This window comes from Hemicordylus capensis, chromosome 1 (assembly GCF_027244095.1).
Source record: "Hemicordylus capensis ecotype Gifberg chromosome 1, rHemCap1.1.pri, whole genome shotgun sequence".
Taxonomy (NCBI): domain Eukaryota; kingdom Metazoa; phylum Chordata; class Lepidosauria; order Squamata; family Cordylidae; genus Hemicordylus; species Hemicordylus capensis.
In genome coordinates this window covers 413,391,164-413,408,537 of record NC_069657.1, presented here as the reverse complement: position 1 = coordinate 413,408,537, position 17,374 = coordinate 413,391,164, and the positions used below count along the sequence as shown (strand labels likewise).

The following is a 17,374-nucleotide window of genomic DNA, read 5'->3' as shown; positions in this document are numbered from 1 at the left end:
CTTAGGGGACAAGTTCTGCTTGCTGGGCTTGCCACAAGACCAGCTCTCCTCTCCAATCCACCAGCCACAGATTTTGCTCTACCAGGTACAGGTCAAGCTTCCTGGTTTTGTAAGTCTAGGCAGGCAGCAATAAACCAGGAAATTTATCAAACCCCCTTGAGAGCCACAATTCATTCTTGTGGAGCTGCTGCTTTCAGCTTGCTTGGTCTCACAGCAGGCAGCGTCCCCCAAAAGAAAAATGTACTCCAAAAAAAGCTTTCCTCCTTTTCCATGTGTATGTTGATCATCTTCCAGAAGTATTGCTACATTTCTCTCTCTCAAAAACTAAATTTTAAAATCTTTTAATATAGTGTTTCTTAAAACTGGTTACTGGAGCATTTTCATGTGATTTCCAATATCACAATGAAAACTGAGAAAAATTGTTTCCATTGCATGCTAAATTCACTTCTCAATTTACATTTTAAAATTTAAACTAAACACTTCCTCTGTTCCTCTTTTTTCAGGTAACTGATATAATACAAGTGACCAACACTTATGGATAAATATACAGCAGGTGAATCTTCGGAAAAAGAGCAACGCTGGTGATTTGCTTGCTGAAGTGATGCTAATGCCATTAATGACAACTTGTTACCCTTCAACAATTGGTTTGAAACACTTTGGATTGCTAACATTAACAATTAGCAACTACTAACTGAGCAAAGAGGCATGTTTTTAAAGTGATTTTCTCTTTATTGAGCCGGGGGAGAGTAAGTGGCCCTATCCACCCCCAACACAGTACCCTTCCAGTGACTGTTGCTGGTGTCTATCTCATGTTTCTTTTTTAGATTGTGACCCCTTTGGGGACAGGGATCCACATTTATTTATTTTTATCTACGTAAACTGCTTTAGGGACTTTTGTTGAAAAAAAGGTATATAAATATTTGTAATAATAGTAATTATATAATTTGTGCAAATTTATTATTATTATTAGTGCAAAAATGCTGAGCAAAAAAGAACTTTGTTTTTCAACCAAAAAAATGTTCTCAGAGCGGTTTGGGAGAAAGATGGTTTCCTGTCCCAGAAGGGCTTGCAGTCTAAAAAGAAACATAAGGCAGAGCCCAGCAACAGTCACTGCAAAGACACTGTGATGGGGATGGATGAGGACACTTGCTCTCCCCCTGCTAAATATAAGAGAGTCACCATTCTACCCAGTTGGCAGGGTACAACTGCTTTGACTATGACTGACATACTGCACAAGGGGATGTGGGCAGCTTGAGCACCATCCATATCCCCGCTCATGATGGGGTTGCATCACAGAGTGGCCGCGCTCGGGGGTAAAGGTTTGGTGCCTGCAGCTGCACAATGTGATGCCCTTTGGAAATAATGGGCATCATGCAACTGCGTACATAGAGTTCTTGCCCTTAACACTGCTGCCTTGCAGCACAGCCTCATCGCAGATGTGCAGGCAATGCTCACATGTACAGGCAATGCTCAAGCCACCTGCATTCCCTGCGCAGTGTGTCGGGCAGTGTTTATTTCTTCCTTTAAATTTTGTTACACATGGATACTATGGCTATACTGTACATCAGTATTAAGCCAAGTGAGCAATAGACGGAGGTAGAATGTTAAGTTAAATCAATTCAGGGACAGGTGGTATTAGAACCAGTGTTCCCTCTAAGGTGTACACGTGTGCACATGCTCGCACGGTATGTATGTATGTATTTATTTATTTGATTTTTATACCACCCTTCCGAGCTGGCTCAGGGCGGTTTTTGATGTCCACTCAGTTAATTTTAGATCCCGCTCAGGCCCCACTCTGAATGCATGTGCAGACACTCTGCCTTGATACTGCCACCCAGAAAGAATTCATTCCGCACACAGATGAAAGAGCTATAACAGATATATTTCTTATTACAAACTCCCACAGAAAGGCAACATTGAACTGAAAAGGTCTCCACAGTCTGATGCGGGGGAAGAAAATGAGTCACTCAACCTTTGTATATAATCACAAAAATAAATCTGACAATGTAGTTATTTCAGGCTCTTCATGAACACCAATCTTTCAGGGGTCAATGGCTTATTTTCATTTATGGTTTAAATGTAGGAATATTCTAGTATATGCCAAATCAAAACAAGAAACTTCCTGTGATAGAAGCTCCATTCTAAGGAGAGACTGATTGAAAAGCAACTATGAGGAGACAGGGTACAGATTTATAAAATTATGCATGGAGTAGAGAGCGTGGATAGAGAGAAATCTTTCTCCCTTTCTCTCAACACTAGAACCAGGGGTCATCCCACAAAATGAAGGTCAGGAAATGTAGAACCAACAAAATGAAGTATTTTCTCACACAGCACATAACTAATCTATGGAATTCTCTGCCAACGGATGTGGTGATGGCCACTAGCTTAGATGGCTTTAAAAGGGGCTTAGACAAATTCATGGAGGACTACTAGTCTGATGGCCACAGGCCACCTCCAGCGTCATAAGAACATAAGAACAGCCCTGCTGGATCAGGCCCAAGGCCCATCTAGTCCAGCATCCTGTTTCAAACAGTGGCTCACCAGATGCCGCTAGAAGCCACGGGCAGGAGTTGAGAGCATGCCCTCTCTCCTGCTGTTACCCCCCTGCAACTGGTACGCAGAGGCATCCTGCCTTTGAGGCTGGAGGTGGCCTATAGTCCTCCAACTAATAGCCAATGGCAGACCTCTCCTCCATGAAGTTATCCAAACCCTTCTTAAAGCCATCCAGGTTGTTGGCTGTCACCACATCTTGTGGCAGAGAATTCCACAAGTTGATTATGCCTTCTTTGAAAAAGTACTTCCATTTGTTGGTCCTAGATTTCCTGGCAATCAATTTGATGGGATAACCCCTGGTTCTAGTGTTATGTGAGAGAGAGATGAATGTCTCTTTATCCACACCATGCATGGTTTTATAGATCTTTATCATGTCTCCCCGCAGTCGTCTTTTTTCTAAACTAAATAGCCCCAGGTGTTGTAGCCTTGCCTCATAAGAAAGGTGCTCTAGGCCCCTGATAATCTTGGTTGCCCTCTTCTGCACCTTTTCCAGTTCTACAATGTCCTTTTTTAGATGTGGTGACAAGAATTGTATGCAGTACTCCAGGTGTGGCCGCACCATAGTTTTGTATAAGGGCATTATAATGTTAGCTGTTTTATTTTCAATCCCCTTCCTAATGATCCCTAGCATGGAATTGGCCTTTTTCACAGCTGCCGCACATTGAGTCGAAGCAAGATGCTTCTAACTACCAGTTGCAGGGGGGCAACAGCAGGAGGGGGGCATGCCTTCACCTCTTGCCTATGGGCTTCTCATAGGCACTGGTGGGCCACTGTGGGAGACAGGATGCTGGACTAGATAGGCCTTGGGCCTAATCCAGCAGGGCTGTTCTTATGGTGTAGGGAGAGAAAAAAACATCTTTAGAATTTTAGAATCTAGATTTGTAATAGATTATAAATGAAGTTATACCTGTGCAAGTTAATATTAAGAACAAAAAAACAGGAAGCATCAACTAAAGTGTCAGCAGAAGTGAGATACTAGGGAATATATGAGGTCCTTTTATTATTCATAGATATAGGTCCAAGGCTCAGTCCTTGCTCCCATTCAATTTAACTTCTACATGAAGTCGCTGGGCCTGGTCATCCGTCGGTTTGGGGTAAGTTTTCATCAATATGCTGATGATACTCAGCTTTATTTCTCTACCCCGGGCCAAACACGTGATGCCATTCACGTGCTGGCTCAGTGCCTAGAAGCTGTCAGGTCCTGGATGGGACATTAAAAGCTCAGGCTTAATCCCTCCAAGACCAAGTTGCTCTTGTTCAGTTTGCAATCTGGCCAATTGCCGTGTATGTTTCTCTCTTAACGGGGCTGCACTTCCCTTGAGAGAGCTGGTTCGTGATCTGGGCGTCCTTCTGGTCTCGCAGCTCCTGCTTGAACAGCAGGTGGAGGCTGTGGCCAGGGGTGCCTTTGGCCAGCTTCAGCTGGTTCGCCAGTTACACCCTTTTCTCAACCAGCAGGCCCTGGCAACAGTAACTCATTCCTTTGTTATCTCTTGCTTGGATTACTGTAACGCGCTCTTCCTGGGGTTGCCTTTGAAAATGATTCGGAAGCTTCAACTAGTCCAAAATGTATCGGCCTGCCTCCTCATGGGTGGCCGTAGATTTGATAGTGTTATACCTCTTTTATGGCCGCTGCACTGGTTGCCTGTTCGCTTCCGGGTCCAATTAAAAGTGCTGGTTCTCACCTACAAATCCCTTATGGGCTTTGTAGCACCTGTACATCTCCAGGATCGCCTCTCTCAACCAGTTGTATCCCATCCAATGAGGTCTTCGCAGTTGTTCATCCTTAGTGTCCCAGGCCAAGGTGTAGTGCATGGTGGCTGAGCTCATAGGAGGGCCGCCTCTGTGGCCAACCCTCTTCTTTGGAACATCCTTATGCCCCCAGGTTCATTCAGCCCCTTAGTGGCTTTTAAGGACCTTCTCAAGACCTACCTCTTTCACCAGGCTTTTGCCCTTTAATTTTATTTTAATTATTGCTATTGTTTACGGCCTAGCGTCTTTGGAGGAGGCGGTATACAAGAAATTTTAAATAAATGAATAAAAATAATATATGCCCAACACATAGAGGAGGGGAGAGAGGAGAGCTGGTCTTGGGGTAGCAAGCATGACTTGTCCCCTTAGCTAAGCAGGGTCTGCCCTGGTTGCATATGAATGGGAGACTAGAAGTGTGAGCACTGCAAGATATTCCCCTCAGGGGATGGAGCTGCTCTGGGAAGAGCAGAAGGTTTTAAGTTCCCTCCCTGGCTTCTCCAAGATAGGGCTGAGAGAGATTCCTGCCTGCAATCTCGGAGAAGTCATTGCCAGTCTGTGAAGATAATACTGAGCTAGATAGACCAATGGCCTGACTCAGAGTGTGTGTGTGTGTGTGTGTGTGTGTGTGTGTGTGTGTGTGTGTATCTATCTATCTATATATATATATATATATATCTCAGCTTCCTATGTACACATTTTGGCCACAGTTATATACTGTAACCTAGGCCTGTGTGCATACAGAAAATTCAGGTTCAGATTCAACCTGATCCAAATTTGACAATATCAGATTCGGATTCTATGGGGTCTGGCTATATTGGATCAGAGACAAAATCCGATCCAAATTCTGACTTAAAGCCAGAATTTTCCCCATAGTGGCTAATGGAGAAAACTGAGGGGGTCACCAAAAATTGCCTTGAAAGTTGCAGCATGTGGAGATCAGTCAGGGCCTCCTGTAGAACATTTAAAGAGAACTGGCTGATCCCCTCACTTCTGGTGAATTTTTGAAATTTTTGTTAAAAATAGTAAATCTGGCTTGTTTCAGGACAGAACTTTACAAAAACATTTGAAACTGAAGACCCTCCTTACAAATACCAATATCCGACAAATATTTATATACTGCTTTTCAACAACAGCTTCCAAAGTGGCTTACATACATATAAATAAATAAAATAGCTCCCAGTCCTCAAAGGGCTCACAATCTAAAAAAGAAACATGAGCCAGACACCAGCAACAGCCACTGGAGGGATGCTGTGCTGGGGATGGATAGGGCCAGTTGCCTTCCCGCTGCTCAATAAAGAGAATCACCACTTTTAAAAGGTGCCTCTTTGCTCAGTTAGCAGGGGACCTTATAACATCATTCCACCAGCATGTGGAAGAATTTTCTCATGAAAAGAGGCAAAAGCATGCCCCTTTTGTCTCCCCACTTTATATTGTTGGAATGGATGGATATAGAGTTATGAAATCTGGCACACATTAAGTCCACATTGGCAGGACTGTGTACTTTTTTCCCCAAATGATGGGTCAATCCCCTGGTTTTTGGTGAATTTTTGAAATTCTGCTTTTAAAATGGCTTCAAATGGCTTGTTGCAAGCCAGAACTTTATAAAATATTCTTGATCTGGAGCCTGTCTGAAGACATGCCTTTGATTTTATATTAATGTTTTTCTTCCCCATTGCAGAAACAGGCAGACCTTTTAAAAGGGGTCAAAAGGACTCCACACCTTTTAATCTCTTATACAGATGTGCAGAACATTCAACAGTTGGAACATTCCACCTTGAAACAGGCCATTTCGAGCGTTCCAAGCTTGAAACACAACACAGTTTAAAAAGGGAGCCTGTTTCGAGCTCTAGAACAGAACAACCTGTTCCAAGGTGGAATATTTTGGAATCCAAAATGGTGCTCTTCTAGCCTCTGCACACACGCGGTGGCCATTTGTGTCGTCAAGACCACCATGCAAATGGCCGCTGCACATCTGCAAGAACAGAAGAGCACCATTTTGGAATCCAAAATGGCATTTGGAATGGGTCGGAACATTCCAATGGAATGAGGTCGTTCCGTCAGAACCACCAGCTCAACTGGTTGTTCCAATGGAACATTGTGCGCATTTTGTGTTCCATTCCGAGCTCAGAATGGAATGCAAAATGCATTCCATGCACATGGCTAGAAGGAAAAATGAGAAGTTCTTTCTAACCACAAAAACAGAAATATGCAAAGTACTTCCACTTTTATTGACTGTGTGCTTCTGCCATGGGGAAGACAAAAAATTAATATAAAACCAACAGAATGTCCTTGTTTCTCCACATGGGGTTGGAATTATAGTCCTAAGGAGAGAAAAAATCAGATTCCTGCCAATGTGAACTTCGTCCAGATTTCTTAACTGTATACCCATCCATTCAGGAGATATGGTTCAAATTTGCTACAGGAGGCGCTGACTAACCTCCTTCCACACACGCATGGCAAGTTTCAAGACTCTAGGACCAATCAATGATTTTCCCCCTACTTCCCCACACACCTCTATGGGGGAAATCCTATTTCATTTTGCTAATTACAAAATTCTGAAGTATTTCCTAAATTAATTTCAATATTTTTAAATTAATCCCAACTTAACCAATCCAATTTTCTAGAAGAAGAAGAAGAAGAAGAAGAAGAATTTTACCAATTTCAGAGAAAATCTGAGTTTTCTAATCTGAATTTGCACAGGCCTACAGCAACCTTACAAGAGATCTCTATTAAAGGTTTACTGCTTGTTAACTTGGTTAACTGCTGAATGGACTGAAGTTAACAAGCAGTAAACTTTTAACAGAGATATCTTGTAAGGTTTCAGTATATAACTGCCCCTAAGAGAGCCTTGTGACTGAGACGTATTGGGCATATAATATCTACAAATAATAAAAGGACCTCCATAGCATTATGAGACATCTCCTTTTTGCTGACAAAATGGTCAGAAAGCAAGTTTGCAAGACATCATTCACCTATCTATCTTAATGCTTTCCAGCAGGGAGATACAAACTCTTATCATTGAACAATCAAAATAGTCATTAATTTATTACAGTATAGCAATGGAAAGCAAACAATACCACATCTTCTTAAGAAAGCCACAAGTAATTCATGAAATCTCCTATATGTTCTTTTTTTAAAGTCAGTATTAATACAATAAAGCCAATTGTAGTCTGGAACTTTTTATCACATTTTGTAGGCTGACTGGGTCATCTAGACATCATTAAAATCTAATTTAACAGCTACTTACTCTTAAGAACAGTTTTTGCTCAGAATTTGGAAAAATCCAGTTACCCAAACTATCTTGGGCATAATCTTAACTGTGATGATTTTCCAAGGCCTTATGACACTATAGCCTCACAGCAGCACAGTCAAGCTTTCATTAAAATTAGTCTGCAGTAGAAGAGGTGCTACTGCTTATGTTGCATAATGAGAAATATTAAACAATCAATTGGTTGCTTGTACTACTCTCGTGTCTCATTATTACAGCTTTAAATCTTTACCATGACAGCTCAAAATGGGGGGGGGATCACACACACAGGCATTGAACTCCCTCCTGAATATTCACCTCCACAGCAATGCCTTCCACAAACCATCCACGCCTCCACTGTTCCTGGCTTGCCAATATGTACTTGCCTGGTCATCTTGACAAGTAAAAATTGCCTCCAGCCTACTATGCAGGACAACTTTAAAAGCATTTGTTTTATTTTCCTTCTAGGCCACACACAGTTATAGTAGGTTGGTTAGCATCTTGTGTGGGTCTGAATTTGATAAAGAGATGAGCCCTATTCAAACATTACATTGTTCATGCAGACAGGTGTCCGCACACATACATGTTTGTGTGTGAATGCCTGTACATGCTTTCCCTGAGTAGAGATCCCCTCAAATTCAGGGTACAGATAGGAAGAGTACCACTGTTCATGCACTGAATGTAAAATGTTAATAACTGTACGGATATACATGCTACACAGGATGGAAGTTAGTGTCTACCAGACATAACTTAAGAATGGGGCTATGCAGCTCACCTGAATGAGGCATAAGTTTACGGTTTAGCTAGAAGTGGGCCAAGCTTAGACAACAGAGCTACTTTTATTGTTGGCTGGAATTTGCGGGGCTAACCCCTTCACTAAGGACCCAAAAGTACAACACAAGCCCATATTAACCTAAGCTGCTTGTTCTCCATTAATCTGCCCAATATCACTCTTAGAGGTAATTCTGAGCTCCAATAAGCATTCATGTTTGCTTTTGCCTTGGTTAAACAGACTGAGGCACTTTCAGCATGTTCCCTCACCCCCAAAGAGGAGATTAAGTATTTTAACAAAGGCTTGAGAAATCCTGTTAGAAGAACACCACATTATAAATATATGAAAACATGAAATATTGCCAAATAAATAAATAAAATGGAATAATTATTAAAGCTATAAGGAGCTTCCATTTTCTTTAAGAACAAAAGTATATTAAGATATTTTTAAAATATTTCCAGAATCTTGACCTACAAGTTCAATTACTTTTCAATTACCAACACTACTGTTTCAGATACATCCTCTTGTATTCTGTAAAGTGTCACACATATTAACAATGTGTCACAAAAGTTAAACACTGTTTCCATACTTGCTCATCTTTAATTATATTTTATGATGCTATATTAATATGCATAGCACTTTACAAAATACAAGAGGACAGGTGCTGCCCTAAAAAACCTATCTTAAAATCTGACAGAGAGGATACAAGAGACCAAGGTGAGGAAAACTGAGACAGGGATAAACAGGGGAAGAATATGCAATTATTTCAGTGGGATATACTGAAGCTTGGTTATAGAGAAGGATATGGACACTAAATAGCTTCACCAAAAAAGTAGATTTCCAGCAGATTCAAACCCAGAATAATTCATTCCAGGGTTTATAAGAAGAACTGATTAGAGGTTGCTTCAAACAGGACATTCCTTCCTCTTCCACCCACCCCCAAAAATATTCTATCTCCAAGTTCCTCACTTTCAAATCGTCTATCACCTACCACATTTTCTTCCATAAATCATGCATGTTAATCAAAGTGCAAATGTGTGACAGCCAGGAATAATTTTTCAGTCTACATTTCTAATGTGCTTGCACAAGATTTTACTGGCACCTTTTCTCAACTTGAGGAAGTTCAGGAGAGCTTCTCTCCAGCCATGATCTCACTATGGAAAGGATCTTCCAGATCTCCTGCTTTAGGATGACAGTCTCCAAAGATAAAAATGAATATGACCGATATTTACATATGACAAATATTTATATACCGCTTTTCAACCAAAGTTCCCAAAGCGGTTTACATATAGAAATTAATCAATTAATCAGTCAACCAAGCAGCTACCTGTCCCCAAAGGGCTCACAGTCAAAAAAAGAAACTTAAGACAGCCACCAGCAACAGCCACTGGAGGGATGCTGTGCTGGGGTTGGATAGAGCCAGTTGCTCTCCCCCTGCTAAATAAAGAGAATCAGCACTTTAAAAAGGTGTCTCTTTGCTCAGTTAGCAGGGGACACATTAGATCCCTTCAACTATCTATAAAGATAGTTATCTTTATAGAGAGCCAGCATGGTGTAGTGGTTAGAGTGCTGGACTAGGACCGGGGAGACCCGAGTTCAAATCCCCATTCGGCCATGAAACTAGCTGGGTGACTCTGGGCCAGTCTCTTCTTTCTCAGCCTAACCTACTTCACAGGGTTGTTGTGAAAGAGAAACTCAAGTATGTAGTACACTGCTCTGGGCTCCTTGGAGGAAGAGCGGGATATAAATGTAAAAATAATAATAATAATAATAATAGTCCAAGGACTATCAGTGGACAGCAGCAGTAAGCTCCCAGGGCACAGAAAGCAGTACCACTTTAGATCATAACCAAATATTTTCCCATTTCTATACTTGAACAGATATTAGTAGTAACAGTAACCAGTTAAAACATTAAAGAATCAAGGAGAGCAAAAATATGAGAGCAAAAATACAAGCAAACTCATATTTTTTCTATGAGCATACACTCATTTTCCCTTTCCCCATTCCTAGCATGAAGTAAGCAGTGGTGCTCATGTATCCCACCCACAGCAAGAGCCATATCTCTAGAAATTACTTGGAATTCCTGGATCTCTCAGACACTCCCATTTTGTACATTACAAGGAAAGCAAAGGAAACTGTGCAGCACCCTAGGACATGTACTTTTCCTGCTTCTTTGTAACATATGGTCCAGCTCTTTGGCATTTGTCCACCTTCAGTTTTCCATCACTGTTAACCTTCTATGATAGTTTATCTTGTTAAATACTGTTTGCATGATTTGTCTCTCCAATTACCTTTGGGTCACACCCAAGGCCTAGACTCACCCAGGGCATCGTGACAGATCCTTGGCTTCTACTGAATAGTCTGCTTCATTAGCCTAGATGTGAATTGATCCAACTAAGGAGAGTAACACTCTCAATAACATCATTTAAAACTTCTATATTATGTTCTTGTAAACAATCTTTATGAGATTCATAACAAACAAGGGACTGTGCTATAGTTCTATACAAGAACTGCTTGCACCTTCGTGAGATCTCAAAAAGTCTACTGGGGGGGAAACAAGATGTTCACTTTATGTTTTAGTTATTTTTTGTAGCTCCAGTCAAACAGGCCTCCTCAAGTTCTATACGAATTCAGAAATATGTCATAAATAACTAAAATAAGTAATTCCATGGAATTATCACCAAACTTATAGTACTGGTAATAAAGAAAGAGTGGGAAAGGACTGTTACTTCAGTTTCAGAATTAGCATGCAATGCCCCCAAAATCGCAAACCCTGGCAGAGACTTTGGGTAAGTTATTTGGAGTCTCAGATCTAAATACAATTGACCACTTCCACAAATCATGATGCAAAAAGAAATCAAAAAAGTGGCTTTCAAGAACTAAGGACTCAATTGGCACAGAAGCAGATTTAAACTGAATTACAATACCTTTTGATTCTTCCCTTTTCTTTTAAGAAGTGATCGTTTATCTTGTGATCACAGAGCAAAACCAAGATCACTGAAGCACCAGTTAATTAGGACACAGAAGAGATTCCACAAAACTGTTCAAAAACAAAATATACCCAAGAACTGCCTGTATGTTTGATCGAATAGGGATGGCATCCCAGAACCAGTGGGGTGTAGTGGTTAGAGTGCTGGACTAGGACCAGGGAGACCCGAGTTCAAATCCCCATTCAGCCATGATACTTGCTGGGTGACTCTGGGCCAGTCACTTCTCTCTTGGCCAAACTTACTTCACAGGGTTGTTGTGAGGAGAAACTTAAGTATGCAGTACATCGCTCTGGGCTCCTTGGAGGAAGAGTGGGATATAAAATGTAAACGTAAAAAAAAAAAAAGCAGGGAACTTGTGGAAGCTCAGAGCAAGATTAACTACACTACACTAAGTCTAGTTTCCAGAAGTGGGGGGGACCGACCTAAGAGGTGATAAACATGTGTCTGGTCTGTACCATTTTAGAAAGCAGGTGAAGCCTCACATGATTGAATGCACCTGCCTCACAGAAAAATACTCCCTGCACACAGAGATCTGGCATATCAGAAGGAAGACAAGGCTAAAGCCCTTCTCCTGACATCTAGTTTTCCATACAAATATGTATGTATGTAGGTAGGTAGAAGTCAGTCCAGAAGTCTCCAGTTGCAATCTGAAATGGTATAATTCGGCCACAAGTGTTTCTGCTGTTTGTGAAAACCAGGCATTTGTATGAGCGCAAGCGCTCACCTTACAAGCATTCACACTTTCCATACATAAGGTGCAACTTCCCCTTGAAAGGCACACAAAAACTTAAGGCATGAATGCCCATGAAGGGCCAACTGCCCTACGGATACACAGAATATGATGCAAGCACAGTGCACACAAACACCCAAGGGTTCAATCCATTACATCAGGGTGTCCAGCGGCCATGATCTTGCCAACAAATACATCTAGAGAAGTTACATTTGAACAGGTCTGCATTATTGACATAACTGCACCCAGAACTGCCACATGAGAAGAATTTAGAAGCCACCACTCATCCCCAGAGGAATTACACAAACAACCAATTCTGACACAACTTTTCAGTACCCACACAGAGTTATGCAAAGGGGGGGGGAGAAACCATCCCAATCAGTAGCCCCAAATATTCAGTCCACTGGACCCAAGCCAGTAATGCCATGAAGTGGCATTAAGGGGACACCACAGTCCCCTTACCACATAACCTCAAGTAGTAGCTCATATGTGAGCCGTATCTTCTTCTCGCACACACGGACACCACAGAAGTAGCCTGGCTGGTGAAAAGAGATCTGGACTGAGAGCAGATCATCTCCTCCAACCTCTGCCCCAACGCAAAATATCTTGGGGCCCGACCCCAATACTTACAGGGAGAAGAGGAATGGGGTGGGAGGCGGATTCCCTTCCGAGGAGACGGCAGCAACTCCACTAGGACGGCTGCAGAGGAAGGTCCACCCGCATCACCCGCCAAGTCTCCTCCTTCACCACCACCCGCAAACTCCCCGCCATACAGTAGTGGGATCATGTACTCACCGCCGCTTTCCTGGACGCCCCCCGTCCCACCAGCGCCGCCCTGACGGAGATGGGAGCACAGGAAGTCCCGCGCGGAGTCCAGATCCTGGAAGCTGCAAAAAGGAACCAGCGCGCAAGCCATGGTGCCAGCTGCCTCCCTTCCCCGGCCTGAGCTCAGCTTCCAAGCTGGCTTGCTGGCTGGCTCAGCCTCGGTCGCCCGACTACCACCCCAACCCGGAAGCTGTCGGCGGCGGCTTCTGCGCAGGCGCAAGCAGCCCCGGGCAAGCGAGGAGAGCAAAACTGAACGGCGCCGATCACGTGGCTCTCCGAGCTGGGAGAGCCGCTCCCATAGGCTCGGGCGGCCGCTCCACCTCGCACCACGTTGTATGTGACGCAAGCAAAGGGAGAAAGAATGAAAGTAGCTTGCAACGTTACTGAGAGACCAACAAGAGTTGTTACTCTTTCATAGGTGTGCTTAAGGTTTGAGCCCTTATGTTTTTGTGAATGTGCTTTAGGTAGCCTTCAACCTGTGCCGGGAAGAATGGCTTGTTTAGTTCAGAAGGGTGCATTGGATTGCAGTCCGAATAGGGACAATTATAAGATAATAGGATAGGATGGCATCGGTCATGTGCAGAGTGCCTGCCTTCACTGCGTGCATCTGTGTGTGCCTGCACTCACGTATCGGGAAGAGGAGCAATCTCCGTCAGACAGACAGCATAATCGAGGGCTAAGGGCAGACCTGAGCCTGGGCAGCATTCACTTAAAGGACTAAACACTTAATAAATGTATAATAGCATAACAAAGAACGGTTTGGAAATTCCCTGAAGCACTTTATAGGCATGTACAGAATTTCTTGGAGTGTGTGGATTTGCTCATAAGAATTGGAAAATAATTCTGCTTTGTTTTTCAGCCTTTTCTCAATGTATGTAAGCGTAAGCCTGCATATAGGCCTGTGGCCAATATTCCCTTCCTGGGCAAGGTGCTTGAGCATGCAGTGGCCAGCCAGCTCCAGACACTTTTGGGGGAAATGGACTATCTAGATTCTTTTTAATCAGGCTTCAGGCCCAGCTTTGGATCAGAAACTGCTTGGTCGCCCTGAGGGATGACCTATGCAGAGAAAGAAAGAGAGGTGGGGAGTATCCTTTTGGATAAACTGACCGAGTTGGGGGTGGGAGGCACTGTTTGAACTGCCACACTGTGGGGTGCTGCAAGGTTCCATTTCCCTCCCTGTGCTGTTTAACATCTACATGAAACCGCAGAGACAGGTCATCCAGAGATTTGGCCTGAGGTGTCATCAATTTGCAGATGTCACGTAGCTGTATCTCTTTTTCATCTGATGCAGGTGAAACGGTGACCATCCTGCATTGGTGCTTGGTTGCAGTAGTGGACTGGATGAGAGTGAATAAGCTGAGACTCAATCCAGATATAAGAACAGCCCTGCTAGATCAGGCCCAAGGCCCATCTTGTCCAGCATCCTGTTTCAGACAGTGGCCCATCAGGTGCTGCTGGGAAGCCCAGAGGCAGGAGACGGCATACCCTCTCTCCTGCTGTTGGTATTCAGAGGCATCCTGCCTCTGAGGCTGAAGGTGGCCTATAGCCCTCCTACTAGTAGTGTCGTGAACTGATAGCCCAGCTATCCCTACAGGATTTACAACCCTCGGAGAGAGAACAAACAGAAAGCAGCAACGAAACTGGATGAAGGAAAATAAAAGGCCCTCAAAGAAAACAGTAAATGAATTAAGTCCCCTGAACTGAAACTAGGTACCCCACTCTAACAATAACTGAGTAATAAGTGGAAGAAAAGACAAAACAAGGAATGAAACAAGCAAAGGACACAGAACAGGAATTAAGGGAACAATACAGGGAAGTAAAGACAAGACAAACTGGACCATGGAAAAGATATAATTCCAAGAGCACAGTATCTGCTGCCAGTGAAGTTGCAAACAGCAACTCAGCCATGAGAGACTGTTGAATATATAAGGCTCAACAGAACCAGGAACCAATCATGCTTCCCTGAGTCAGCAGTTTGGCTTTCTTCCCTGTTATCTCCTGCACCTGCGTGAGTCCCTCTGAGCCTGCCTTTTGATACTTCGTCTCACTATAGGTGGAATCCCAGGCTCTTCCACATCAGAATTCAAGTCTGGCAGGTGTTGAAAATCCTCAGGTCCCAAGTCTGGTTTCTCTGCCAAATCTTGCTGCTGTGGCTCACTAGCAGGCGAGTCTTCCTGCTCTGAGTCTTCTGATTCTGAAGTCTGAGCCATGACAAGTAGCCGTTGATGGACCTCTTATCCATGAAGTTATCCAAGCCCCTCTTAAAGCCATCTAGGTTGTTGGCTGTCACCACATCTTGTGGCAGAGAATTCCACAAGTTGATTATGCGTTGTGTGAAAAAATACTTCTGTTTGGTCCTAAATTTCTTAGCAATCAATTCCATGGGATGACACCTGGTTCTAGTGCTATGTGAGAGGGAGAAAAATTTCTCTCTATCAACCTTCTCCACACCATGCATGATTTTATAGATTTCTATCATGTCTCCCCGCAGTCGTCTTTTTTTAAAAACTAAAAAGCCACAGGTGTTGTAGCCTTTCCTCCATAAGGAAGATGTTCTAGGCCCCTGATAATCTTGATTGCCCTCTTCTGGACCTTTTCCAGTTCTACAATGTTCTCCTTTAGATATGGTGACCAGAATTATACACATTACTCCAAGTGTGGCCACACCATAATTTTGTATAAGGGCATTATAATATTAGCAGTTTTATTTTCAACCCCCTTCCTAATGATCCATAGCATGGAATTGGCCTTTTTCAAAGCTGCCACACATTGAATCCACACTCGCAATGAGTTGTCCATCACGACCCCAAGATCCCTCTCCTGGTCAGTCACCGACAGCTCAGATCCCATCAGTGTGTATGTGAAGCTGGGTTTTTTTGCTGCAATATGTGTCACTTTACACTTGCCAACACTGAACCTCATTTGCCATTTTGTCACCCACTTACCCAGTTTGAAGAGATCCTTTTGGAGCTCCTCACAATCTGTTTTGGATTTCATTACTGTTTGGTGTCATCTGCAAATTTGGCCACCTCAACTTCTAGATCATTTATGAATAAATTAAAAAGCACCAGTCTGAGTACAGATCCCTAGGGGAGCCCACTTCTTACTTCCCTCCATTGTGAAAAATCTCCATTTATCCCTACCCTCTGTTTCCTGTCCTTTAACCTGTTACCAATCCACACAAGTACGTGTCCCCTTATCCCATGATCGCTAAATTTTCTCAAGAGTCTTTGATGAGGAATTTTTCTTTGTTGAAAGCTTTTTGAAAGTCCAGGTATACTATGTCAACTGGATCACCTTTATCCACACACCTGTTGATATTATCAAAGAACTCCAAAAGGTTGGTGAGGCAAGATTTACCTTTGCAAAAGCCATGCTGGTTCTCTCCCAGTAGGGCCTGTCTTCTCAGTGCTTTACAATTTTATCCTTGATGCTTTCCATCAATCTGCCCAGAAGAGACGTTAAGCTAACTGGCCTGTAATTTCCTGGCTCCCCCCTGAATCCCTTCTTGAAAATTGGTTTTACATTGGCTACTTTCCAGTCCTCCGGTACAGAGCCTAATTGTAGGGATAAGTTACATATTTTTGCAAGGAGGTTGACAATTACACATCTGAGTTCTTTTAGGACTCTTGGATGGATGCCGGCTGGCCCTGGCAATTTGCTAGTTTTCCGTTTTTCCAGACAGTTTAGAACATCATCTCTTGTCACCTCTATCTGACTCAGTTCTTTAGCCTCTGTCCCTGAGAAGCCCGGTTCAGGAACAGGTATACACTCAGTATCCTCTGCTGTGAAGACAGATGCAAAGAACTCATTTAACTTCACTGCAACCTCCATATCCTCCTTAATAATCCCTTACATTCTCTCATTGTCTAACAGCCCAACCGCCTCCCTGGCAGGTTTCCTGCTTCTGATGTATTTAAAGAAGTTTTTGTTATTCCCCTTGATGCTTTTAGCTAAGTGTTCCTCAGACTCTCTTTTCGCCTCCCTTATTGTCACCTTATAAGCCACCTAATTGTGCAGCAGGGAAATGACTTGACTAGCAATCCAAAGGTTGTTGGTTCAAATCCCCGCTGGTATGTTTCCTAGACTATGGGAAACACCTATATCGGGCAGCAGCAATATAGAAAGATGCTGAAAGGCATCATCTCATATTGTGTTGGAGATAGCAATGGTACATCCCTCCTACCAAAGACAACCACAGGGCTCTGTGGTCGCCAGCAGTCTACACCAACTCAATGGCATATTTTACCTATTGTCACCTTGCATTTCTTTTGCCAGAGTTTATGTTCTTTTCTGTTCTCTTCATTGGGGCAGGCCTTCCAATTTCTTCCCTTTTATAGCTTCCTTGACTTTACCTGTTAGCCATGCTGGCACCCTCCTGGTCTTAGCGGTATCTTTCCTCTTTTTTGCTATACATTCTAACTGGGCTTCTAGTATTGTGGTTTTAAGTCAACTCCATGCATTCTGCAGCAAAGTAACTCTCCTGATTTTCACTTTAAGTTTTCCTT

The 17,374-nt window shown here is 43.0% G+C and overlaps 1 protein-coding gene across 1 annotated transcript in view; it reads right to left on the bottom strand.

Moving 5' to 3' along the window:
• The window catches only part of RAB3GAP2 (RAB3 GTPase activating non-catalytic protein subunit 2), an 80,454-nt gene extending 67,391 nt beyond the window's left edge, over positions 1–13,063 (bottom strand). The window contains exon 1 of the mRNA XM_053308848.1: positions 12,837–13,063. Coding sequence (XP_053164823.1) covers positions 12,837–12,957 — 121 coding nt within the window. The 5' untranslated portion in view covers positions 12,958–13,063. The remainder of the gene's footprint in view (positions 1–12,836) is intronic.
• Between the last annotated feature and the right edge of the window lie 4,311 nt (positions 13,064–17,374).